The 27,181-nt window shown below is 40.7% G+C and overlaps 2 protein-coding genes across 6 annotated transcripts in view; both read left to right on the forward strand.

The window, feature by feature from the left end:
• The window catches only part of sh2d3ca (SH2 domain containing 3Ca), a 70,122-nt gene extending 50,096 nt beyond the window's left edge, over window positions 1-20,026 (forward strand). For 4 of the 5 annotated variants that reach the window (XM_067432804.1, XM_067432805.1, XM_067432807.1 and 1 more), the window contains 8 exons: window positions 1,490-1,917; window positions 3,456-3,580; window positions 6,657-7,147; window positions 10,031-10,146; window positions 10,525-10,696; window positions 15,127-15,238; window positions 16,120-16,326; window positions 17,403-20,026. In XM_067432804.1, the coding sequence (XP_067288905.1) occupies window positions 1,490-1,917; window positions 3,456-3,580; window positions 6,657-7,147; window positions 10,031-10,146; window positions 10,525-10,696; window positions 15,127-15,238; window positions 16,120-16,326; window positions 17,403-17,578 (1,827 nt within the window). In that variant the 3' untranslated portion in view covers window positions 17,579-20,026. Of the gene's footprint in view, window positions 1-1,489; window positions 1,918-3,096; window positions 3,172-3,455; window positions 3,581-6,656; window positions 7,148-10,030; window positions 10,147-10,524; window positions 10,697-15,126; window positions 15,239-16,119; window positions 16,327-17,402 lie in introns of all 5 variants that reach the window. The other variant, XM_067432808.1, reaches the window with a different exon arrangement.
• Window positions 19,912-27,181, forward strand: LOC137063165 (uncharacterized). The gene is made up of 3 exons (XM_067434233.1): window positions 19,912-19,932; window positions 22,610-23,532; window positions 27,052-27,181. The coding sequence occupies exons 1-3, from the start codon at window positions 19,912-19,914 to the stop codon at window positions 27,179-27,181; spliced, it is 1,074 nt and encodes a 357-aa protein (XP_067290334.1).

Here is a 27,181-nt window from a genome sequence, read left to right on the forward strand (position 1 = left end):
CTTTTTGGAGCTTAAAAAACTCAATTGAATATCAGTAAAGCTGGGAAGAGCCAGGATATTTTTTTAATAGAACTCTGATTTTGTTTGGCTGAAAGAAGAAAGTCATATACACTATAATGGCTTGAAGGTGAGTACATTTTATGGATTTATTTCCTCCTCAAAACTAAGGCATGTTGAATCATCCCTATACCTTTTTTCACATAGACCATAAAAAAGCTCATATCCTTGAAAGTAGTGTACAGCTAGCCAATCAGATTTGAACTGCAGATTTCAGTCAGTGTTTGTGTGCAATATGCATCACATGCTCAGCTGAAAGGACTGCGGACAGTCTATGGCTATGCTTCCCAAAATCCCAATCTGTTGTCTGAGCAATGTTTTGAAAGTGCCAGTGTTTACACTCTTCAGGGAACCCGCATACAAATGACTTATAGCTGTCTCTGCATGTTAAGCTGGAATGGAAGACAGTATTTTAACTTCAGAAAGATTATACACTTCAACTTTGACATTAATGGATGTCAATGGGAAGTCCACACTATGTTAACAAACAAAAAAACAGTGAGCATGCAACTGGAGATTTCGGTACATTAGAACTTTTGTTTGCCATTTTAGAGGGCTTTCTGTGTGCCTTTTGTATAATTTATATGTACTTGTTTATTTGGCTTTTTCTGTTGGTAAGTGTGTGTGTGTGAGTATGTTTGTGTCGGTTTTTGCACCGTAGAGCCGTCAAACTGCAGCCCACACTGTCTCTACTATGAGAGCGGCCATCTGGGCATTAGCATAATGTATTCCTGCTCAAGCTGGAGTAAAGAAAACTCCAGCCCTCTCTATTAAAACTATAGCTAGTCACCATGGTGATACGCCCCCATGCTGCACTTCTGACCTCACCAAATGTACTGTAGCGCCATCTGCTGGAGCAGAGGCATGCATCACATACAGCATATGTGCCATTTAATCAACTTTCTTTTAAAATGTACTTGTGTAAAATATACAAGTTATTTCTGTTTATTCAGTTGCCAATAGTGTGAAGTAAAAATATGTTAACAAAAACTCAATCATGAATGCTGTGGATTACCACAGGAATACATTTTTTATTTAATTTCAAATGTTTATTTAAAAGAAAAAAATGCTACTTTTCACTGGAATATTCTAGGTGGAAAAAAATATTAATTCATTCATTCATTCGTTTTTAAGAAATTATAGTCCAACAGTCTGAGATCTCATCTGGGATTGAAGACAAATTTGGGGATTCTAAATCCAATTTAGTAAAAAGGGGGGGGGGAAGAAAGAAAAAAGATTTTAATCATTTAAAACAAAGAAACGTGATGTCAACTCAAAAATAAATAAACGCATAGTAGCCTCAGAATTGGCCTAGCAGTTATCTTAAGTCCTCTGACATGTTGAGCTTTGGTGCTCATGTGGGAAATGTGGGTTTGAGTTTAGCTCGCAACATCTCAGTTAATAAACCCTCTTGTTTTATTCATGTCAACAGGCTTCAGAAACGTTGGTTCAACGTAGCGGAGACTTCCTCGTACGGGACTCCCTGTCGACCGTGGGAGACTATGTCCTCTCGTGTCGCTGGCAGCAGGAAGTGATCCACTGTCGTATCAGTAAAGTCCTGGTCAAAAGCGGACAAACGAAAATCCAGTACATGCTGGAGCATGAGAGCTTCGACTCTGTCCCCACACTGGTCAGGCACCATGCTGGCACAGGTCGACCCGTGTGCCCGCGCACCGGAGCCCAACTGCTGTGTCCGGTCAACCGAACGCTGCCGCTGAGGTACCTGGAAGCGACGTTTGCTTTAGCTGGTGGGAGACCAGGATCTGCACATTCACCATCGGCCCAGAGGGGGGCGCACATCAAGAGACGTAGTGTTACTATGACAGATGGACTGACCACAGAGAAGATCATTCCTCACAGGTAGACCTAACTGGACCATATTCATTTAGTGTTTTTGGTGACCACTAGGAGTTAAATTGTTTCAGAGTCTCAAAATATATATATATATATATATATATATATATATATATATATATATATATATATATATATATATATATATATATATATATATATATATATATATATATATATATATATTTGGACTATATTAATTTAGTGTTTTTGGTGCCTAACAGGAGTTCAATTGTTTCATAGTCCCAAAATAACATAATTTTTTTTTGTTTGTTTTGTTTTTGTTTTTTGTTTTTATTTTGGACCATATTATTTTAGTGTTTTTACAGGAGTTCAATTGTTTCATAATCCCCAAATAAGATAATTTGTTTTGTTTTGTTTTGTTTTGGACCATATTCATTTCGTGGTTTTGGTGAATACCAGGATTTCCATTGTTTCAGAGTCCCTAAATAACATAATTTGTTTTGTTTTTTGTGGTTTGTTTTTTTGTGGTTTGTTTTTTGTTTTGGACCATATCCATTTAGTTTTTTTGGTGACCACCAGGCGTTAAATTGTTTCAGAGTCCCAAAATAAAATAAAAAAATTGTTGTTTTGGACCATATTAATTTAGTGTTTTTGGTGACTACCAGGAGTTCAATTGTTTCATAATCCCTAAAATAACAATTTGTTTTGATTCGTTTTGGTTTGGTTTTTGTTTTGGACCATATTCATTTGGAGTTTTTGGTGACTACCAGGAGTTCAACTATTTCAGAGTCCCAAAATAACATAATATTTTGTTCTGTTTTGTTGAAAGTTTCAACATGCTTCATGTTTGGAAATGTTTCTTGTTTCAACCCAGGATATTTGTATATTTATAACGCTATGTACAAGTCAATAATAGTTGCGATATGTATGTGTCAGATTGCAGATTTTGGCCAGTAGGAGTTGACAGAAATCACATAAAATTGCGTAGTGTATGATGGGCAAAACTAAGGTTTTCCTTATTCCAAATAATCTCTAAAATTCCAATTTAAGTTTATGCTTCACAAGCCTTATCTCCTAATTTAGAATATTTGGTTACATTCTTGGAGTTCAGGTATTTCAGCTCAGGCATATTGGTGGGTGCACAGTGTTTCAATAGGCCATATACACATGTGCCATAGATGCAGGAGTGATGTGCTCATGTAGGATGTCTTGTATTGTCAGTGCCGCCCCATCTACACAGCCAGATGAGCCTCAGAGAGTCGAGCCAGAGGTGAAATCAGCGGAGGGCAGCAGCTGGTGTGTGTGTGTGTATGTTTATGTGTGTGTTCACAGCTGGCACAGACCCCCCTCCCATTCACTCCTCCTCACTCAGTTTTCCAAACAGATTTGGCCACATGGAAACCCTTCACTTGCTTCTGTGCATGTCGTCACAATAGCACTGAATGTGTGTAGTTTAGAGGGCTTGTAGCTGTGGTGTGTTGTTTACCTAAATTAGAGGCCAAAAATACTGTATATACCTAAACCTAGATTGTTTTGACATAAAGAATGAGGAATGTAAAAGCATGTTTGTTCTTTTCCAGCCCCTCTACAGTGCACCATAAGGATGCCATGAGGAACTGCGCCATGAGTATGGACCAGATCCAAGAATACCGCTGCCCGCTGTCCCCTGTGGGGGAAGCACCTCTGTCCCCTGCCTACAGCTCCAGTGAGTCCACACACACTCTCATGCATGTATCTGAACATTTAAAGATCTATTTCTGCCTGATTTAGCCTATATACATTTTTTGTAGGTTTAAATAAATGTATATAGGTTGGGTCAGTGATGTTAAATTAAATGTTTTACTTGTAATGTAAAAAAAAAAAAATCAGTGTAGGACTGTTTAATGTGCCTATAATATGCTAATTTATACATTCATAACTGAATCTAATATATGCTAGAATACACTGAAAAAAGTGTGTTGGATTTACATGATTTAATTGTGTACATCGGTCCCACATGAATCAATTGCATTAAACAAACATAATTTGTTCATGTAACTTTAATATCATCATCAAGTGACTCAATTAAGTAGTTTCAAAGTGAATTTTATATGACTCACGGTCATGATTCAAACATTCAGTTTTCATTCATCCACTTCAATTTCATATTCTTTAGTTACACAACTGAATTATAATACTGCACTAGCTAGTTGACAAACTTCTAGAGAGTAAGAGCACACATTAGCATCTTAAATGCTAAGCATTAAAAACCCCTTCAGAAAAGCCAGTAAGACATTAGTTGTTTTAGTCCACAGCCTAAGCAAATTACTTCACTCTTCTCCACAATGGTTACCCACAATAATTAAAATTGTTCTAATAATTCCAACATAATTTAATAGTAAACTCTATTAAGCACAATCAAGTGTTCCCCTTTCTCATTTTGCTCAAAAATACATGAAAAAAACACTTTTACATATAAAATAACATTTACTCGCGCTTGATTTAGCCATATGCAAAGCATGCTGGGAACTAACAAGCCCCGCCCAGTTTCAGTTAATGCAACACAAATCATTCACAATGATTCACAACACAAACGGATTGAGTTTGAATTCAATTTGACTTATATTTCAGTGGATTGGACACAATCAAATTAAGTTTGGAAAAAATGTAAAGCAATTGTGTTGCTCTCGCTCATTTTAATTAAGCAATTTGAACAAGCAGTAAAAATCTTTTTTTTTCAGTGTACATTTAAATGATTTCAGGTGTAAAAAAAAACAAATAAAAAAACAACGTGTCTGATACTGTATATTGCTGCACCTCTTTCATCCTCTGCCTGAAACACTCACTTGTTTTAGATTCTGTGTCTTTAAATCATGTCTTTCTGAAAAACCCAGTCTGCTCTAAATGGTCAGCTGACCCTGTTGTGACTGATCAAACGCTTAGAGCGTGTGTGGGAAATGTAACGCTCCTTACCATAATCTTTATGAGCAACGGACAAAAAAGTGTCTAATAGACATCACAAAAACACTTAGCCAACTGTTCTTTGAGGGCAGATAAAAGCATCCAGTAGACAGGCATTATGCAAATGTCTAACATGCTGACGTTGCCAAAGCCCAATTGAAACTTCTGCGTTGAGTGTATGTAGTTGGCTGTGTTTTGCACGTGTAGCTTAAGACATACTCTGATGTGCACCTCTCCAACAATTTAAAGGTGTCATGAACTGGCTTTTTAATTTTTTTATACTGTTGTCTGAGGTCAACTAATGACGTTTGTGTGGTTTTTACATTCAAAAACATAATAACTAATAAGTATTAGGCTATTTTCTACACTGTTTTTGAGGCTCTCCCCAAAACGCAGGGTTTTGATGGGCGTGCCGCACTGGAGACTTGGAAGTAAACGCCCACGGCTAGGATTGGATAAGATTTGCATATTTAATGAGCTTCAGCTCCACTGTCATATCTAGCCCCTGTCAGTTCAGTTCACATGAGGTAGGGTTATTTGAAAGCGGCAACCGGACTGATTCAAGTACGTCTTTATCAAACAAACAGTTATTTATATTTCTCACCTACCCGCGATTGGTTGGACTATTATTTGTGTATTACATGGCCTGCACGTGCACGATCGGTCGATATAAGCGCGAACCACCCTTCAAATGTCACGTCAAGAGAGAGAGAGAACAGCAGAACAAAAGGAATATTACGAGATTCATCGGCCTGCCGACGGGCTTCCGTTTGGGAGAAAACGCACAGCTTTGGGACGTTGGGCTTTGCGAGCCCTGGCCCATATGTGTCTGAGTCCAGCGTGCTAAAGTTATGCTCTGTTAGACATGTACACATAAGCAAAACGGTCTATAACAATGCAATACTATTACATATAAAAACACGTTTTGCTCACATAAGTGTGTTGCAACATTCCTGTCGGACCCAATATAGAAGAATAGCATTGTAACAGTGAGATTTGTTTACAAACGATACCACGGTAAAATAAGTGAACACCATGTCTCCCCCACCTGAGCTGGAACTTCATTAAAAATAAAGTTCAACCACTCATTTCTAATATTAGATCCAAAGGAATCTTATGCAGCGACTGTGTTCTTCCACATCCAGGAATAGTGCAGTGCCTTGCTATAATCTTCAGCTTGTTTATTGCTGCTGCTTGCGTGATCCCATGAGTCGGTGAGCGGGGCTACTGAACTTCACGCGCTTATTATTCTGTAGAGGCGGTGTTTCGTCGCGCACTGACGTCAGTAGAAGTCGTTTTCTGGGCCTGTTGTCTATAAAAGCTTTTCTTTGACTAACAAGGATGTTTTCAGCTCTGAACTTTACAGAATAATCTTATATTACCATGACCTTTTATATATCAAAAGCTCAAAGGAAAGTTGATTTCTCAATTCATCACCCCTTTAACAACGCACGATTTTACGCGGACCACAAGCGCTGTGATGGATCTGCCAGAACCCCTCCCTCAGGGGTACACATGCTCCTTCTGCATGTGTAACTGCACGTCAACGTGGAAAATTGACACACGTAGCCCCCGGCGTAGAGGCTACGGCATAGGTCCAGCGCAGAAGTATAAATCAGCCTTGAGTCATAAAAATAATGGCAGGACTACAAAAGAGGCATTTCAGGCTCCCTTTGGCATGGACTTTGTGCTTTATGACTCTCAGATCAAATACATGCACAAACAGCTATATTACACACTAAAGGACAAGTAAAAAATAAAATAAAAAATACTTTAATAAAAAACATAAAATTATAAAAACACATCAAATTCACCCAGTAAAATCTGTTTTGTCTCTCCAGTTTCCCGCCACAGACATGGGTCAGGTGGGCGTATCCTCGCCATGATCCCGCCTTCTCCAGTGATGCGGCGCTCTAGCGATCCCCATCTCTCGCCATCCTCCTCCAATAACAACCTTCCCTGCTCGGACACACCCCCTAGCACCCACTCCACACCTGCCCACGGTTACCCATCCGAGAATTCGGAGCAAGGCGGCAGCTACTGCGAGCTGAGACCCGGACAAGCCCCCACTCCTCCCTGCAAGAGCTACGTAGAGAGGCTGAGGGTGGAGGAGGGCCAAAGCACGGGCTCTGGAGCTCCAGACGGGGTGGAGGGCTTCATACTCCCCCTGGTGGAGACCAACTCCTCCTTCAAGCCTGGGAAATACCAGTCGACTCTTCTGCCAGCTGAGAATAAACCTCTGGAGATGAGTGTGTTGAAGAGGGTGAAGGAGCTGCTGGCGGAGGTGGATCCCAAAACAGCAGCCAAGCACATCACCATGGCCGACTGCACGGTAAAACACACAAATACATTCACTGCCACCAGAAGAAACTGACACTCATACATTACATTAAAATACATTTGTTTCATTGACATTTTTTAAATTAACTAAAACTATTATTTTGCTTATTTCTTAACCATTTTATTCTTATTTTTTGTGATATTTTTTAAATTATACTACAATGCCTAAGATTTGCCAATGATCAAGAGATGAAATTGAAGAGAATGGCGATTACAATCAACAAAACAAGTGACAGACAAAATAATACCCATAACCAGAAAAATAAAAACAAAAGGGGTACGAAGTGTAGCTTACAGTTTTGAAATATCAGATGTCAGTGACAATAAAGTCTGACCAAGATTGTGTTGTATTGGCTCCATGCACTGAAAAAGCACAATATCCATCAAATATGACATCCAAGCAGACGTAACTAAGGTCGATAGTTCAATCACACTTTTAAAATAACTTTTTTTGCAGTAGCAATAAGAGCAGATGCAGAATCATCACGTGAAAGAAAATGCGATGGGTCCTTTTGGATCTGAATCTTTAGAAGATCCGAAAACAACCCGAACCGTGGGCCAGAGGGACTCTATGGCATAAGCCTGATTTATTATTTATGATCACTGTGTTAAGTTCTTTTTTCTAAAAATCCATAACTGGAGTATTTGAATATTGTCTTTTCCCAAAGTGATTCATAGATTATACTCACTAAACCTCTGCATACATATTGTATGTTTTCCCCCATATAGACCGTTTTGAGTTGGGTGATATTTTGTAGAATAAAAACAAATTATTATAATAATAAGTAGTGCTGTCAAATCGATTAATAGGGGGATAGAATGTACAGTTTGTACGGTATAAAAAACATTACGTCTATGGAGAGTCCCCACAAAGATAGTGAACAAGACGTGTGTGTGTGCTATAATAATAAATAGTGCTGTCAAATCATGTCTTTTTGAAAATCGTTTTTTGAAACCTTTTTGAAAAAGGCAGGTCGTTCCACCAGGTGGGAATGGTCCAGGAAAAGGTCTGTGAGAGTGATTTCATGCCTCTTTGGGATGGCACCACGAGATGTCATTCACTTGCAGAACGCAAGTGACGGTATATTGGTATATACCTTATATTAGGTATATTAGGTATATTGGTGCAGAGCCGGTGGTTGCTTTGTAGGCGAGCACCAGTGCCTTGAGTTTGATGCGAGTGGCTATTGGCAGCCAGTGCAAATTGATAAAGAGAGAAGTGACGTGCGCTCTCTTCGTCTCATTGTAAACCACTCGCCACTGCATTCTGGATAAGGGCAAGGGTTTGACAGTGCATGCTGGAAGGCTAGCTAGAAGAGCATTACAATAGTCTAGCCTGGAGATAACAAGAGCTTGGACCAGGAGTTGAGCGGCCTGTTCTTTTAGGAAGGGTCTAATCTTTCTAATGTTGTATAAGGCAAATCTGCAGGACCGAGCTGTTGCAGTAATGTGGTCGGTGAAGTTTAACTGGTCATCAATCACAACTCCAAGGTTCCTGGCTGTCCTGGAAAGAGTTATGTTTGATGAACTGAGCAGAATGTAGAAATTTTGATGAAGTGCTGGGTTGGTTGAGACCACAAGTAGTTCTGTCTTTGCAAGATTGAGTTGAAGGTGAATGCTCTTTCATTCAGCCAGAAATGTCTGTCAGGCAGGCAGCGATACGAACACTGACTGTAGGATCATTTGGTTGAAATGAGAAGTAGAGTTGAGTGTCATCAGCATAGCAGTGATAGGAGAAGCCGTGTTTCTGAATGACAGAACCTAATGATGACATGTAGATGGAGAAGAGAAGTGGTCCAAGCACTGAGCCCTGGGGAACTCTAGTAGCTAGATGATGTGACTTAGACACTTCACATCTCTATGACACCCTGTAGGACCTATATATATTTACACACACACGCACACACACACACACACACACACACACACACACACACACACACACACACACACACACACACACACACACACACACACACACACACACACACACACACACACAAATATACAAATGTATTTACAAACTTTTATGTTAGTCGCAATGAATCGTATTTAGCTTGAAAGTTTGCAAATATATATGTGTGTATGTATACATATACTGTGTGTGTGTGTGTGTGTGTGTGTGTATATATATATATATATATATATATATATATATATATACACACACACACACACAAACTTACCGGTATGTCCGATGCAATTAATCTATTAGACAGCACTAATAACAAATCAAGTATATAATAATAATAATTTAATAATACTTCAGTTATAATAAAAAAGTTCTTAATTATATAAAATTATAAATTATTTGAATCAGTCACTGAAAGCTGTACATGTACAGAAATAATAAACAGATCACTTTTTTCAGGAATGGTCACATGGTCTTAGTTTTGGCCAGACTCTGGTTTCTTAATGCCCATTTATATCTCTGTTATCATGATTAGCACCTTTAACCAAACATCTTACTATAATTAACTTTTTACTTATCCCTGATTAATACCGCATTCATATTTCCAAACACTCCTAAAGTACATCGCAGTAAAAACGACAGGTAAAGCCCATAGCAGACAGTTATAACGGCATTCTGTTTTCTGATCCATGAAAGCCGACAACATTACGTGAGGCACATCTGATTAGGTCTGGACATCAACCCAAACCTTTCATCTGTTTGCACTCTCAATGCTGTCTGCCATTAACATCTAAACCTTCAGGGTTAATAAACTCTTTCCACACTGCTGTGTACCACATTCATCTTGTGATGAGTTCAAGGCTAATTAAACGTCTTCTTCTGTTCTGGCTGTGAATATATTAGGATGGGAATAAAGGGGTGGGGTTGAATATATTGCTCTTGTAACTGTGTGGCCATCGGCAGGTTGCTAGGATACTGGGCGTTACCAAGGAGATGCAGAGGATGATGGGAGTGAACTCTGGGCTGGAGTTGCTGACTCTTCCGCATGGACACCAGCTGAGGCTGGATCTGCTGGAGAGGTTAGGAAACACGCACACATTTACATAGCTTACATATCAAAATCAAGATGTTTCAAATGTTAAGTTAAAGGAATAGCTCAGAAACCGGCAGTGTGCATCATTTACATTTACATTTAATCATTTAGCAGACGCTTTTATCCAAAGCGACTTACAAAAAAGGGGAGAGCAATAGAAGCATCAACAACCGATAACGTTTAATTCATTCACACACGAATTACATTCGGAAATATATTACAATGGAAAACTGCTATTTTAAAATGTAATCAAATTTCGCAATATTACTGTTTTACTGTATTTTTTATTTTTTAAAAACCACTGCAGCTGTATTTGCTGTGTTTGAAGTAATCAGCTGTACTTTCTTTTTCACTTGTTCAATAGGTTTTACACCATGTCTATAATGATGGCGGTTGACTTGTTGGGATGTACGGGCAGCACAGAGGAGAGAGCCGCCCTCCTGCATAAAACCATCCAGCTGGCTGCTGAACTCAAGAGCAACATGGGCAACATGTACGGATTCGCTGCCGTCATGAGAGCCCTGGAGCTGCCGCAGGTGAGAACACACACCTCTCCTCAGCAAACCACATGATTTCAACTCCGTAGCAAAAAAGTGCAAGATGACTTAAGTGCCAACGTTTAAGAAGCGTGTTGACCAATGTTGGGGGTAACTCATTACAAGTAACTTGAGTTATGTAATCAGATTACTTTTTTAGTAACTAGTAAAGTAGCGATCTAGTAAAGTAACTAGTTAAATAACGCATTACTTTTAAAATTTACAAAAAAAAATGAGTTACTTTTTTAAGTAAGTAATGCAAGTTACTTTGTTTTCCCATTTATTGACTAACAGATCCCCTGTCCCCATGTTGAGACAATTGTTATGAGACAATTTATAAGTGCAGAGGCATTGTTTCATAATGGTTACTGTAGTTCTAGACTAAATGTGAGATTGTATTTACTAATCTCACTTGCACAAAAAAAAGATTCAGTATTCCTCAAAATTAATAAAATCAGTGAAATATGTACTATGCAAACCTTCGATAATTAAATTTGTTAAATGAAGCAAATATTTAATGCATTTAATCTCACTTAATTGACCAATGTACTTAGCCTGACAAGCCAGACCCACATCAAGATGTTTGGTCTGGAAACTCACCATTGACAGGGCTCAATCCGAGGGGCGGGATAAACGGTTGTCTTTCAAACTCCCTCTGCATGCGATAGGATAGCGCTACACCAACCAGAGCAACGAAGGTGAAACAGAGCTTGTTGATAGATTAAACATTCGCCGTATCCGGTCGGCAAAACTCCGAACACATCTTCCCTTTTTAAGAATGACTTCAGTGCCGTTCTTTGTTCTTTTCTCAGAGAAAAGCTTAACTCCAAGTCTTCCAGAGTCGCGGTCAAAGCTGATTCAAAAGACCGCCGCCGTTCGCCAGTTTCTGTGTTTACTAGAAGCAGCAAACGCAACTCGGCCGTCGTCATTATGGCACCGCCCACCGACTCTATACACGATGTGACTGGCCCGTCCAGATTGAGAGAAATACAGCTCAGAAGGGTATATTGAGAGTTGCTATAAATTGATGCCATATAGAATTGCAAGCGTAGGGTAAGATTTGTGAAAGTGTACATAAGATTGCAAGCGTAAATTAAATTTGCATGCACAGGATTAGTTTTGCAAAGGTGTAAATTGCCTTTCAAGTGTAAGAAAAAAAATATTTGCAGCATTTTACTGTTATTCATAAGTGTAATTCATGTATTGTGAAACTGCAGCTTCATGTTAACGCAAAATAAATATGATCTGTATTCTTCTGACTTCCATTTTTCTGCGCTTACCCTTTTGACACGTTTCTTTCGCCAAAATACGGCCAAAAGCATTGCAAGCCTGTGAACATCGATTTGCAAGTGAAAACAACAGAGTCAGGAACTGCAAAATAGATTGAGCGTGTAAAACCAACCTTTGTGTAAAAAAAATAAACTGTTGCAACTGTCTAAATGACTTGTTGTGTGCGTAGGGCAAAAAAGGCTCCCGAAATAAACCGATTTGTACAGTTCCGTCTTTCTTTTAGCGGCGCTTACAGTTTTGGCACGATTCTGTCACTGACTGAGTTTATCAAGCGCGAGGAGGAAGGCGGGTCCACCTTCTTCAGGAGCCAATCAAATGAGCTGCTCGATTTACTCTTATCTGATTGGTTCAACCAAGTCGGTTCAAACCTCAGACGCCAGAACACATCTTTATCTTCATTTTACTTTTAATGCACAAATACATATAAATAAACAAACAAATAAACAAACAAACAAATAACGATTGCTAAATAAGCTGTGCATTTTAGACTTATGTTTTCATCCTGAATTTCGAGCTAGTGTAGTCATTGGTTTGGAATTGTATAATTATATTTATATATATATATATATATATATATATATGCCACTGAGCTGATGTTAAACTTCACAATCAAAACATTTCATTCCCATTCTTTAATAGCCATGTAACAATACCATTCTGAATAACTTTTTCAGACCACATTTCATGGTATTTAACAATCAATTATATATTTTGAAATATCGTTCTGGTCACTGTCAATATTGATTCTGATTAGTGATCGTGTAGTTGTGTAGACAGATCAAGCTATTATATAGTTAGTATGAAAAAGGAAATGCTTTCTTTTTGTCCAGATTTGACTGTAGGATAATACAAAACTGATACTTCAAATCAATATAAAACTTAACTTTGACAAAGAGTAGCCTTTTATAATGATTCATATATATATATATATATATATATATATATATATATATATATATATATATATATATATATATATATATATATATATATATATATATATATATATATATATATATATCCAAATCAAATGCAAACTAACTAATTATGTCTGAATCAAAATTCAGCAAACAAGGAATACACAGCCATACAGTAGGGATATACCGCCATCTAGAGGTTTAACGATGGCATTACAGATGATAAATGGTGCATAATTTAGAGGTACCCTTAAAATACATGTTAAAGGAAAACATATTTTTGTTATTATGAACTAATTTTAGCAAAATACTACTACTACTACTACTGATAATAATAATAATAATAATTTTGGAATCGCCTCTGATCAGTAGTCAGGTGATATTATGCCTGCAGTGCAAATACTAGGTCTACTTTTAGCAGCATCAAGATTACAAACTTATATCTGGCAGGATGATGACGATGATGATGATGATGATGATGATGATGATGATGATGATGATGATGATGATACATGCACTGAATTCACATACATTTTCTTTCTCAACACACCAGCTCAGAATTCAGGATTGAAACATATAAGTCTTAAACCTAACGGTGCACAGATTATTAAGCAATGGTGGTTTATTTATTTGTTTGTTTGTTTGTTTATTTGTTTGTTTATTTATATGTATTTGTGCATTAAAAGTAAAAGAAGATAAAGATGTGTTCTGGCGTCTGAGGTTTGAACCAACTTGGTTGAACCAATCAGATAAGAGTAAATCGAGCAGCTCATTTGATTGGCTCCTGAAGAAGGTGGACCCGCCTTCCTCCTCGCGCTTGATAAACTCAGTCAGTGACAGAATCGTGCCAAAACTGTAAGCGCCGCTAAAAGAAAGACGGAACTGTACAAATCGGTTTATTTCGGGAGCCTTTTTTGCCCTACGCACACAACAAGTCATTTAGACAGTTGCAACAGTTTATTTTTTTTTACACAAAGGTTGGTTTTACACGCTCAATCTATTTTGCAGTTCCTGACTCTGTTGTTTTCACTTGCAAATCGATGTTCACAGGCGTGCAATGCTTTTGGCCGTATTTTGGCGAAAGAAACTTGTCAAAAGGGTAAGCGCAGAAAAATGGAAGTCAGAAGAATACAGATCATATTTATTTTGCGTTAACATGAAGCTGCAGTTTCACAATACATGAATTACACTTATGAATAACAGTAAAATGCTGCAAATATTTTTTTCTTACACTTGAAAGGCAATTTACTCCTTTGCAAAACTAATCCTGTGCATGCAAATTTAATTTATGCTTGCAATCTTATGTACACTTTCACAAATCTTACCCTACGCTTGCAATTCTATATGGCATCAATTTACCTTCATATGCTAGACGACACTTGCGGGCAGATTAAATTTGCTGCCGCTAGGGTGCGTCTAGGTTTCTAGGCTACAATGTACTTGCTGCTGACCTAATATTTAATTTATTATATATATTTTTTTATTTTCAACATCCTCACCTTGTCATTTTGACCTGAAAATCTTTTTCTTTTTTTTTCTTTTTTCTTTTAAATTGAGTGTTCATTGGAATGGTACAAAACCTTGTCGGTTTTGTCACACTTGAAATTGGAATGCAAACAAAAAATTTGCTGAATCCAAGTCGTTTTTGTGGTTGTAATTAAAAAAAAAAAAAATACAAGCCAAGGCCAGGTGAAAAAAGTTACGCAAAAGTAATGTAATGCTGCTAATGCATTACTTTTCTTAAAAAGTAACTAAATAACACAATGAGTTACTTTTTAGGGGATACTTTTTAAGCAATTTTGTAATGCATTACTTTTCAAAGTAACTTTCCCCAACACTGGTGGTGAGACACCAAGCCAACGGTAGGTCATCAGTGTGCGTATGTCGGTGTGTTCAAGAGCAGCGCTTTTTGGAGACGCGATGTGACAACAGTCTACGCTAGTTCTTCGTTGTCTGCTTGGTGTGTTTTCACAAACATGTACTAGGCCATAGAAAGAGTTAATACTGATTAATGAGCAATAGCAATGCTTAACTTAGCAAGCACTGTAAAACTGTCAAATCATAATATATGTATTATTTATATGGAATGTTTATGGTGCAGTCACATTTACCATTGTTTGGCTCATTTTTGCAGGCAGTATTCAACAGGAATCCATGCGCTCAGGAATTCTGTGTGAGGACAGAATATTTTCTCATGTTAAATGTTCTGTGATGGTTGTTTAGATCTCACGGCTGGAGCAGACGTGGATGACACTGCGACAGAGACACACAGAAGGGGCCATCCTTTATGAGAAGAAACTCAAGCCATTCCTGAAGGCCATGAATGATGGGAAAGGTAAAGTAGAGTCACTCACTTCACAATGACAGTAACACAACAAAGAATCGTGCTCAATGCCAAAATAACACTACACTACAAAAAGATTTTTATTAGCAATTATTAATGATACTTTTTTTTACTGAAGCCAGTATTAAAAAAGAAACAAACAAAAAACAGTACTAAAAAGAATTACATTGGCAATATAGTGTTATTCTTTATAATTAAATTAATATTCATTATAATTCATATAAACTTTTTTAATTTTTTATTAATTTTAAGTAAATGATTTAAGTAAAAAATAAATATTATTATTTGACTCATGTATCATTTTATTTACTTTTCTTTATTTTTATTTTCAACACCCTCACCTTGTGTCATTTTGACCTGAAATTCTTTTTCTTTCTTTTATTTTTTTAAATTGAGTTTTCATTGGAGTGGTATAATACCTTGTCGGTTTTGTCACACTTGAAATTGGAATGCAAAAAAAACATGCTGAATACAAGTCATTTTTGTGGTTGTAATAAAAAAAGGGGGGGGGGGGGGGAGATCCTTCCATCGTGGGTCCATCGTGGATCCTTCCAATAATAATTCCAACACAATCCAGAACACACACATACACACACAAATGAAGGCATGAGACCACAGTACACCACACACATCTAGAAATTCCCATAAAAATGGGGGGCATATAATGGAGTTGTTTTGTTTTTCAGTTTTTTCAAATAAAAATACATCAGTGACTTTGCAGACCACACACAGATATGAAGTGCTTACATTTACTATACAGAACAACCCTCTGCAGTTTCAACATTAACCCCTAGGATATATGTACTTTTGTCTTTTTTTATAAATACTTCTTGTTTTAAGATTTATTATTAATCATTGTGGTTCTCTTTCAGAGACCTGTGTCCTCTCCAACACCTCTTTCCCTCACGTGGTGCCGGTGTTGTCCCTGCTGGAGCGCGGTGTGGCGGCAGGGGAGGCGCTGGAGTCGTGGGAGAGTGTGGAGTCTGGTGTGGACGTGGTCATGAGTCACCTGGAGGCGGCGCGCACCATCGCTCACCACGGAGGACTGTACCGTACCAACACTGAGAGCAAACTACAGGGTAAACTATTAACCTGTGTTACACCTATGCCTAAACTTGTCTCCAACCAGGCCAGAAGTAAAAAATCCCTAATACACACTAAAAGTATGTTCACACGGTAGCTTCAGCCTCAGGGTTTTTTCAAAAGAATTAAATAGAAAAAAAAAATATATATATATATATATATATATTATATATATATAAAACACCATGCTAAACATATTTAATTACTTACACAGATAATAATTAAATGTACGATTATACACAGTACAGTACACACATATATATTATGTAAACACAAACTTTTATTTTGGATGCAATTAATCATGATTAATCAATTTGATTCAATTAATCGATATATGTATATATATGTAAATTTATATATATTTAATTTAATTTAATCGATTAATCATGATTAATTACATCCAAAATAAAAGTTTGTGTTTACATAATATGTGTGTGTACTGTGTATAATTATTATGTATATATAAATACACACATGCATGTATATATTGAAGAAAAATGTTAAATTTATATATAAAATATTTAGATTTATATATAATATAAATGTTATATATATTATATAATATAAATATAATATATATATATATATATATATATATATATATATATATATATATATATATATATATATATATATATACATGCAAATATTTCCTAAATATATACATGAATGAGTGTGTATTTATATATACATAATAGTTATACACATTACACACACATATTATGTAAACACAAACTTTTGGATTTGACAGCATATATGTATACTAAATAAAAAGGAAATATTTTCAAGATAATATTTAACCATGTACTATGCACAATGACAATATAAAAGTCAATTATTTTATATATGTAAATATACAATTTCATATAAATTTAATACTTTAAAACTCCTCTTTCATACACAAGGTATTGTGGGCATTATTAGCCTAAAAGCATACACGGATGTACACTTTAAATATATATATTTTAGTGCTGTCAAATCAACATACTGTGATTTGGATTGCAGTGCACTAGTCCCAAATTCACAGAAAGTATTTTAATAAAGATTTGATTGTTTTTATTTTCTCTCTCAGATTTCCAGGAGCGGAAGGAGGTGCTGGAAATCTTCTGTACAGAATTTCAGATGAGGCTTTTATGGGGCAGTCGTGGCTCTGAAGGAAGCCAGGCCGAGCGCTATGAGAAGTTTGACAAGGTCCTGACCGCTCTGTCCCACAAGCTAGAACCTCCTGTACGACACAGTGAATTATAGCACCCCCACACCCACAAAATGGTATGATCCCTGACCTATCTCTCACTCCTACTCCTGGACCGGACCATTATGCTTTTTGGGGGGGAGGCTTTACAGGCAGAAATGGAGAACATGAAGGATTGTTCTCCATGAGGGGACTCATGCAAAACAAGGCACAAAAGGGGATAAGCTTTATGCGAGTATGATAGCGCCCCCTAAAGAAAACAGATGTGAACTACAGCAATGGAATGAAATAAAAATCTAAAGCCAAAATCTCTTCTTCAGTGGTGGGACTTCAGCGGTGACCAAGGCCACTTCCTTTTCAAAAAGAGAGAATGTGATGAAGCTGACTTTAACCCAAATGGGTCTGAATCCTGTTTTATGTGAATCCATAATTTTGTTCCCATCAGCTTGCGTCAACAAAAAGCGAATATGCCTTGGAGAGGTGTCTCCGTACAGGAGATGAGACTGCATTGACGTTACAGTCACGATTTACTGCTGGAATAGACTGAACACACACTCACATGTCACATGTCTGAATGTAAGTTGCCAAATCATTCATTCAAACCGGAGGGGGGGCTTCACTTTTTTCAGGACTGTCATGGCTTTATTGATCAAAATGGTGTTGACAGTTACTGTGAGGAATTGGGCCTTCACTTTTTAATGAGTGTCTAGCAGATGCTCACATTCACACTCTCTCCAGGTTTATTTTTGTATAACTGGGTCATATCAAATTTTCCTTTGTATTTGGAATAATGGAGTTCATTCTGTAACTTAAAAGCTCCAATGCAAAAAGAGTGTTTATTGAAACTAAATAGCAAAATTGGATTCTGACTTCCAAAACTCAAGTTCATTAGCATATGACCACCCACTTTACACATCAGCATTTCATCATATATTGATGAAATAATAATAGGAGTAAAACTATGAAAGTGGTCAAATCCACCACACATTGGTCTGTTTTTGATCCCTGTGTAGCACCTACAGCTCTCCAGAGCCTCCAGAAGGATCCCTATGTTGTAGTGCTCAGTGCATTGTTCTATGAAATATTTCAAATGTGAAGAAAGACAAAGTCTTAAAGGCACAGCAGCATAAAAAAACTGTCTGATTAATTATCAATCAAAAAGAGAGTGGAAATGCTCATGATAAACTTTATTTTAAATGCTTTGGATACTTCAGGAAAAGAAAAAAAAAGAAAAAATCACAATATGACCCCTTTGATATCTTTCATGACAGACCAGGCTAGTCAAAATGGCCATAGCTGTGAGTTTTTAGCTGTTTTTTTTACATGCAAAACGCATATTCTCAATGAGACAAGATCACAATAAATGTGGATCATCCATCACAAGTTAGCAAATACATTAAATAAAGCATTCAAAGTAATGTTATGGCAATAAGGCTCATTGTGTTGAAATTCTAATGCATATTGCTCATGTTTAGGATTAGGAGTTTAGCTAAAACTCCCTATTTTGGCGCATAAATCATCCGTTTGTCCAACAGATATGAATTATACCTCATATTGTGCTATCTATTGAAGAGAGGTGGGCTATTACTTTTCTAAGTGATCCCACATATGATTTCCATATTTAAGAAAACTTTATTTCATATATTTCAATGAGGGATTGGAGCGATTGGATGTGGGCTCTTTCGATTTGTGCCAGTAAGTAGCCACCTAGCAACCACCCAAAACACCCTAGCATATGCATAGCAACACTATGACATCCTGCTGGCGAGTTTTGTACAAGTAGGCTATCGATATCATTTTTATCGAGTTTCTGCAGAAGAAGAAAAAAGTTTGAAAGAGTTCAGCGGATAGCAACACATTTATAAACCCTTATTAATCCAATACTGTTTTCATATTCTGGTAGATTTAGCCAAACCAAACCCAAAGTCACATACGTATACCTCTGTCAGCAGTGTAAATGTTCTACCCTTGTTTCTGGGTACCATAAAGAGAAAAGTTCTGCGTATCTGGTTCTAACGCGATCTATTGTGTATCATATACAGGCTGCTATACTTCACACCCAGTCTATCAATGCATACTTCCAGGGAATTTTCTGAAGGTGTTTTTTCAGGTATCTTAATAAATGCACATTCGAAAGTAGATTAGGTTGTCTGTCACAGATAGGGGAGCATTATGGGATGAAAAGTGGATCGTATGCAATTTCACTTTTAGCCAGAAGAGGGCTCTGTTTAGTAAGCTAAAAACAGTAAATGAAAGTAAGTTTTGAACCTTTTGAAACTTTTTTTAATAAGGCCTGCTGGTCTAGGACTGTAACTTGTGTTTGGTTTCTCTACTGTAAAGGTAAACGTGTAACTATTTCGTTTTGTAAATAGTTACCCCTAAACGGTCGATGATAGACGAGGTGGACAAGGTCACGTGATTGCATCCTTTTATTATGTGCTGTACATACTGGTATGTCATATGTTTTGCACTCTTTTTTCAAAAAATAAAATAAAGTAAGCTTGTGTTTTTGTGATTCATTTGCTCCTAAGATTGTTTCTAATTTTGTCTGTCTATCTATCTATCTATCTATCTATCTATCTATCTATCTATCTATCTATCTATCTATCTATCTATCTATCTATCTATCTATCTATCTATCTATCTAACTGTCTGTCTGTCTGTCTGTCTGTCTGTCTTCCCTGCTGTAATCTAAAATGACTGATGTCTGATAATCGGCTCACATCATTATTTAATATAAGTTAAAATTATTATGATATTAATAATATTTATTTAAAATATATATATTTTACTAAACTATTACTGGGTTTAAGACTGTGTAGCTCTACAATATGACCAAAAGGTGGCAGCAGAGTCAAGCTAGATTCAGCTCCAGTCATCCGTAGTGACGTCAGCCTTCTCAACTCCCTGCACTTGACCCTACTTAATAACACACATTTTAATATGTTTGCTGTAGACCCAAGATTAAGTGTCTAACTACTAAATATAATCTATTAGTGGTCATATTATGTTGGTGAATTTCTTTAGATTTGTTTCTACAACTGGGCTGAATCAAATCTAACCCTTTAAACCAATTAATTAAAACTTGCATAAATCTTTCAAATGTTCATCAAAGTTAACAGAATATGAAATATGCACGCCTTGCTTGTGTGTGTGTGTGTGTGTGTGTGTGTGTGTGTGTGTGTGTTTGTGGGAACATATTTGTTCTCTCCTGGTGGATTTCAACCTGAATGAGGAAACAACCCTATAAATCATACAGAATGTTTTTTTTTTTTTGTTGTTGTTTTTTTTATGCAGAAAGTTTTGTGTGATGGGTAGGTTTATGGGAAGGGTTAGTGTAAGGGGAAGAATATACAGTTTGTACAGTCTAAAAACCATTACATCTATCTAAGGAGAGACAAAGATAGCAAACCAGACGTGTGTGTGTGTGTGTGTGTGTTTGAGAGTTTGTGTGATTGTATGTGATTTATGAGGACACAAATTTGTATAATGACATGGGTATTACACTGGTATTACAACATAAAATTTATTGTTTAAGAGGCCATTTCCTGAGTCCTTGTAAATAAAATGGCTTAAAAAAAATACTAAAAAATGATCTATTAAAAGTATAAAAATGCAGAAAGGTTTCTGTGATGGGTAGGTTTAAGGGTTGGGGTTGGTGTAAGGGGAGAGAAGATGTTTGTATGGTACAACAACCATCACGCTTATGGAATGTCCTCCTAAGGTGCACCAGTGTGTGTTTGTGTGTGTGTGTGTGTGTGTGTGCAGCTGTGAATGCACTGCGACAGAGCATGCGTACTGGCTTTGAGTTGTCGTGCGTCAGGCTAAAGTGACTTCGCCAAGACAAGATGGTGGCTACGGAGGGGGGTGGGGGGTTGCAGTGAAACCATGATGCAATCTCTCTCTGTGTGTGTGTGTGTGTGTGTGTGTGTGTGTGTGTGTGTGTGTGTGTGTGTGTGTGTGTGTGTGTGTGTGTGTGTGTGTGTGTGTGTGTGTGTGTGTGTGTGTGTGTGTGTGTGATGTCCCAAGCACAGCTGTGTCAGTCAGAGAAAGGTCCACCAGGCACTGCTGGTAAAGCGGGGCACACTGACAGAAACACAGGGACATGAAGCACTGAATGCCCACTCAGCACACAAAGACCCGCCGAGCTGCCCGTCACACGCCACTGTGTTCAAAATATTGGGGAAATGCAGATTAAAATCTTTTATTGAAGGCCGCAGTGGTCTGTGAACTCAAACGACAAGTTACACAATAGCATAAATACAGAATCTGCTCTGAAAGAGAACAGGACCTTATCAAAGCCAGAATATGGAATATTGTACAATTTAGCCACAGCCAACTTGTTTGGTGTTTTTGTTAACATTAACAAGATTTTGTATTCAGTTTCATGTGCAAATAACTAAAACGAGTGGTAAAATCTACCCTTTGTTTTGGTAACAGAAAAAGTTTATCACTTTTACCTGTGAATATTCAGTTAAATATTTATCATTTTACTTTATTAATACAAATTGTATCACATTTACCAAGGAATATTATATATATATATATATATATATATATATATATATATATATATATATATATATATATATATATTATTACTATTATTTTTTTTATTTTTTTTATGAAATATTTGCCATATATATATATATATATATATATATATATATATATATATATATATATATATATATATATATATATGTGGCAGGGGAGGCGTGGTTTTGCGGGATCGGCAGAGGGAGAGAGGAGGCGGAGCCGAGCGGGGCGTAAGTGGGTTAAGTGCAAATGACTAACACCTGTCTCTGATTGCAGTAGTTGGCGTGGAGAGACGGCTTATAAGCCACAGCAGAGAGAGACGAGAGAGAGAGAGTTTGGACTGGGACTCGGAGCGCAGCCTGTCTGGGGAGTGATAGCAGTGCAGAGTGTTGAAACCTGTGTGTGAAGTTTAATGAGTTGATGTGCCCTCGAGCACGTGTTTTGTTTGAAAGTAAAAGAGTAATAAAAGTGACGAGTCCCAGTAACGCCGACCCCGCCTTCTTCCTTACATCCTTGACCCGAACCACACTGGTGCCGAAACCCGGGAGGAAGAAGTGTGCCACCCACTTGCGGACCTGGTGCAATCGCTCGCGGGCCTCCACCAGGAGACTCATCAAGATCTGCGGGCCGTCAGGGAGGAGCAGCAAAAAAGATTTGAGGCGCTCCTCCAGGCCCAGCATGAGGACCGCGAGCTGTTCCGGAGCTGGATGGACCGGGAGGTTCAGGCCAGTCCCAAACCCACCAGCGACTCAGCCGCCACCATCGCGCTCTCGAAGATGGGACCGATGGACGACCCGGAGGCGTTCATCGACCTCTTCGAGAGGTCCGCCGCCGCTCGGGACTGGCCCAAGGAGGACTGGCCAATGCGGCTCCTGCCCCTGCTATCGGGAGAGGCGCAGGTAGCCGCCCACCAACTGCCAGTCAAGAACCTCCTGGTCTACGACGACCTCAAGCGCGCCATCCTGCAGCGGGTCGGCCGGACACCGGAACAGCACCGCCAGCGGTTCCGGACACTGGCGCTCGAAGAGTCCGGCCGGCCCTTCATCTTCGCGCACCAGCTCCGGGACTCGTGCCGCAAGTGGCTGATGGCCGGAGAATGCGACGCCGAGGGGATCATCGATCGCGTGGTGCTGGAGCAGTTCGTCGCGCGGCTTCCGAAGAAGACCGCGCAGTGGGTCCAGTGCCACCGCCCGGCGTCGCTGGACCAGGCCATCCAGTTGGCGGAAGACCAGATGGTGGCGTGCCACGGGGTCGGCGAGCCCTTGCCAGCGGCTTCTCTCTCTCTCTCTTCTCTCTCTCTCTCTCCTCCTAACCCCGCCCCGTCTCTCTCTAAACCTGTCCCCGCTCCCAGGTCCAGAGCTGGAGTGCCGCCCCGGCCGGCGCCGAGGTGGAGAACGGGGCCCGCGGCCGAGACAGCGGCGACTCCCCGGCCGGCGGCCCGGGGAGGAGGGAGCCTCGATCCCTTCCCGGGGTCCTTATCTCCGTCCCTCTCTCCACGCCAAGGGCTGGACCCACTTCCAGCCACTAGGGCGGCGGGGAGGCCGGGGCCGGCTTGTTGGCGCTGTGGGGACCCGGGACACTTTATTGATCGGTGTCCGATGATGGAGGTGGGGACGCTGGTCCGGGTCCCCGACGCGCCACAAGCCGCCCCCGATCAAGCTGGCCTGTACCAGATACCCGTGAGTATCAAGGGGGGTACTTATCAGGCTTTGGTGGATTCGGGGTGTAACCAAACCTCCATCCATCAAAGCCTGATTTCACCTAGGGCATTGGATAACAGCCGCATGGTTAAGGTGAGGTGTGTGCACGGGGAAGTGGTGGACTATCCGTTGGTGCCCGTGGATATCCAATTTAGGGGTCAAACGCATAGTGTTGAGGTTGCAGTTAACCCGCGCCTCCGGCATCCCATAATTCTGGGGACGAATTGGCCAGCGTTTAATAAATTATTAGGGCACTTATGTGTGGATGCCTCTTGGGGGAAGAACGGAGGTGGGAGGATAGCGCTTGCGCAGGCGGGCGAGGTGGATTCGGGACCGCCGGGGGCAGTTCCAGGGGAACCGAGCGCAATGGGTCCGCCCATCTTCTCAGAGCGCGATGACTTTCCCTTGGAACAGTCCCGGGACGAGACGCTCAAAAATGCCTTTGCTCAGGTCCGCTCCATCGACGGCCACCGCGTCCACCCTGAACAACCGCTCTCCTATCCGTACTTCTCAGTAATAAACAACCGCTTGTATCGGGTGGTCCAAGACACCCAGTCAAAGCAAGATACAACGCAATTGTTAATACCAAAAAGCCGCCGGGAAATGCTTTTCCAGACGGCTCATTCTAATCCAATGGCGGGGCATTTAGGTCAAACGGCCACATTAAACCGTCTCATGGCCCGATTCTTTTGGCCGGGCATTCACGAGAATGTACGCCGGTGGTGTGCGTCTTGTCGGGAATGTCAGTTGGTGAACCCACCGGCCACCCCAAAAGCACCGTTGTGCCCTCTCCCATTAATGCAGGCCCCCTTCGAAAGAATTGGTATGGACCTCATCGGGCCATTGGAACGGTCCGCACGGGGACATCGCTTTGCGTTGGTGCTCGTGGACTACGCAACGCGATATCCCGAAGCAGTTCCTCTCCGCACGATTTCGGCGAAAAGTGTGGCGAGCGCTCTGTTTTCATTAATCTCCCGGGTGGGAATCCCGAAAGAGATTCTCACCGATCAAGGCACGGCGTTTATGTCACGGACGATCCGCGAACTATACGAATTATTGGGCATTAAGGCGATCCGTACCAGCGTCTATCACCCACAGACAGATGGTCTGGTGGAACGTTTTAATCGCACGTTAAAAACCATGATTCGTAAGTTCGTTCACGAAGACGCCAAGAATTGGGATAAATGGCTTGAGCCTCTGTTGTTCGCTGTTCGCGAGGTCCCCCAAGCCTCCACGGGGTTTTCCCCCTTCGAGCTGCTCTATGGGCGCCAGCCGCGGGGGGTGCTGGACGTCCTTAGAGAAGCTTGGGAGGACGGGCCGTCAGCGAGTAAGAACGAAATTCAGTATGTCCTGGACCTAAGAGCAAAACTCCACACGTTGGGGCGGCTATCCATGGAGAATTTGCTCCAGGCTCAGGACAGACAGAAACAGCTCTACAACAGAGGTGCGAAGCTGCGACAATTTTCACAGGGAGATAAAGTGCTTGTATTGCTGCCCACGTCCAGCTCGAAATTGCTCGCAAAGTGGCAAGGACCCTTTGTGGTCACGCGGCGAGTCGGAGAACTCAACTATGAGGTGAGCCGGTCAGATAGGGACGGGGCACGTCAAATCTACCACCTCAACCTCTTAAAAAAATGGTCAGAGGCGGAGTCAGTGATGCTAGCGACGGTAGTGGGCGGGGAGGAGGATCTCGGGCCGGAGGCGGTCCAAAAGCCTCATTCTCTCGCTCTGGCCCCGGGGGGGGATCACCTCTCACCCTCGCAGCTCACTGACGTGAAACAGCTACAGGCCGAGTTTGCCGACGTGTTCTCGCCCCTACCGGGGCGGACTGACCTCATCCAACACCACGTTGAGACGGAGCCGGGCGTGGTGGTTCGCAGTCGGCCATATAGACTACCGGAACATAAAAAGAAGGTAGTGCAGGACGAATTAGAGGCGATGCTGGACATGGGGGTAATAGAAGAATCTAACAGTGATTGGGCGAGCCCGATAGTTTTGGTGCCCAAAACGGACGGCTCCGTGCGATTCTGTGTAGATTATCGGAAAGTCAACGCGGTGTCAAAATTCGATGCGTATCCAATGCCAAGGGTGGACGAATTGCTTGATCGGCTAGGGACCGCTCGCTTTTATTCGACGCTGGACTTAACGAAGGGATATTGGCAGATCCCCTTGTCTCCAATGTCTAAAGAAAAGACCGCTTTTACCACGCCGTTCGGATTGCACCAATTTGTCACGCTTCCGTTCGGGTTGTTCGGGGCCCCAGCAACCTTCCAGCGACTGATGGACAGGATTCTCCGGCCGCACGCTGCATATGCCGCTGCCTATCTAGATGACATTATCATCTACAGTACGGACTGGCAGCGCCATATGCAGCATCTGCGTGCTGTACTGAAGTCGCTGAGGAGGGCGGGGCTAACCGCCAACCCGAAGAAGTGTGCGATTGGGCGGGTAGAAGTAAAGTATCTGGGCTTCCACTTGGGTCATGGGCAGGTGCGTCCCCAAATTGATAAGACAGCGGCAGTTGCGACTTCTCCGAGACCCAAGACCAAAAAGGAGGTTAGACAGTTCCTGGGGCTAGCGGGATATTATAGACGGTTTGTGCCTAATTATTCGGACCTCGCTAGCCCGCTGACTGATCTAACTAAAAAAGAGGTACCAGATACGGTTCAGTGGACGGAGCGGTGCCAGCAGGCTTTTACCCAGATAAAGGCTGCTCTGTGTGGTGGTCCGCTCTTACAGGCTCCTAATTTTTCTCTCCCTTTTATTCTGCAGACCGACGCGTCGGACAGGGGGTTGGGCGCCGTCCTGTCCCAGGAGGTGGAGGGTGAGGAACGGCCGGTGCTGTACATCAGCCGTAAGCTCTCTAAGAGGGAGGCGGTGTACAGCACCATAGAGAAAGAATGTTTAGCCATCAGGTGGGCCGTCCTCACCCTTCGCTACTACCTCCTGGGGCGGGAGTTCACCCTCTGTTCGGACCACGCCCCTCTGCAGTGGCTCCACCGCATGAAAGATACCAACGCGCGGATCACCCGGTGGTATCTAGCTTTACAGCCATTTAAATTCAAGGTGGTCCACAGGCCGGGTGCTCAGATGGCTGTGGCTGACTTCCTCTCCCGGAGGGGGGGGGGGGAGGCTGCAGGCCGGATGGCTCCCCGGCCTGAGTCGGGCGGTGGGGGTATGTGGCAGGGGAGGCGTGGTTTTGCGGGATCGGCAGAGGGAGAGAGGAGGCGGAGCCGAGCGGGGCGTAAGTGGGTTAAGTGCAAATGACTAACACCTGTCTCTGATTGCAGTAGTTGGCGTGGAGAGACGGCTTATAAGCCACAGCAGAGAGAGACGAGAGAGAGAGAGTTTGGACTGGGACTCGGAGCGCAGCCTGTCTGGGGAGTGATAGCAGTGCAGAGTGTTGAAACCTGTGTGTGA

The sequence above is a fragment of the Pseudorasbora parva genome, chromosome 23 (genome assembly GCF_024679245.1).
Source record: "Pseudorasbora parva isolate DD20220531a chromosome 23, ASM2467924v1, whole genome shotgun sequence".
Classification (NCBI taxonomy): Eukaryota; Metazoa; Chordata; class Actinopteri; order Cypriniformes; family Gobionidae; genus Pseudorasbora; species Pseudorasbora parva.

What these genes read in the sequence shown, in the direction of transcription:
- LOC137063165 (XM_067434233.1), top strand. Translation starts at nt 19,912, where the DNA reads ATGATAGACGAGGTGGACAAG. An exon ending in TGATAGACGAGGTGGACAAG is followed by an intron (nt 19,933 to 22,609) that starts GTCACGTGATTG and finishes GAAACCCGGGAG; the next exon opens with GAAGAAGTGTGCCACCCACT. An exon ending in AGCCTCGATCCCTTCCCGGG is followed by an intron (nt 23,533 to 27,051) that starts GTCCTTATCTCC and finishes CTCTGATTGCAG; the next exon opens with TAGTTGGCGTGGAGAGACGG.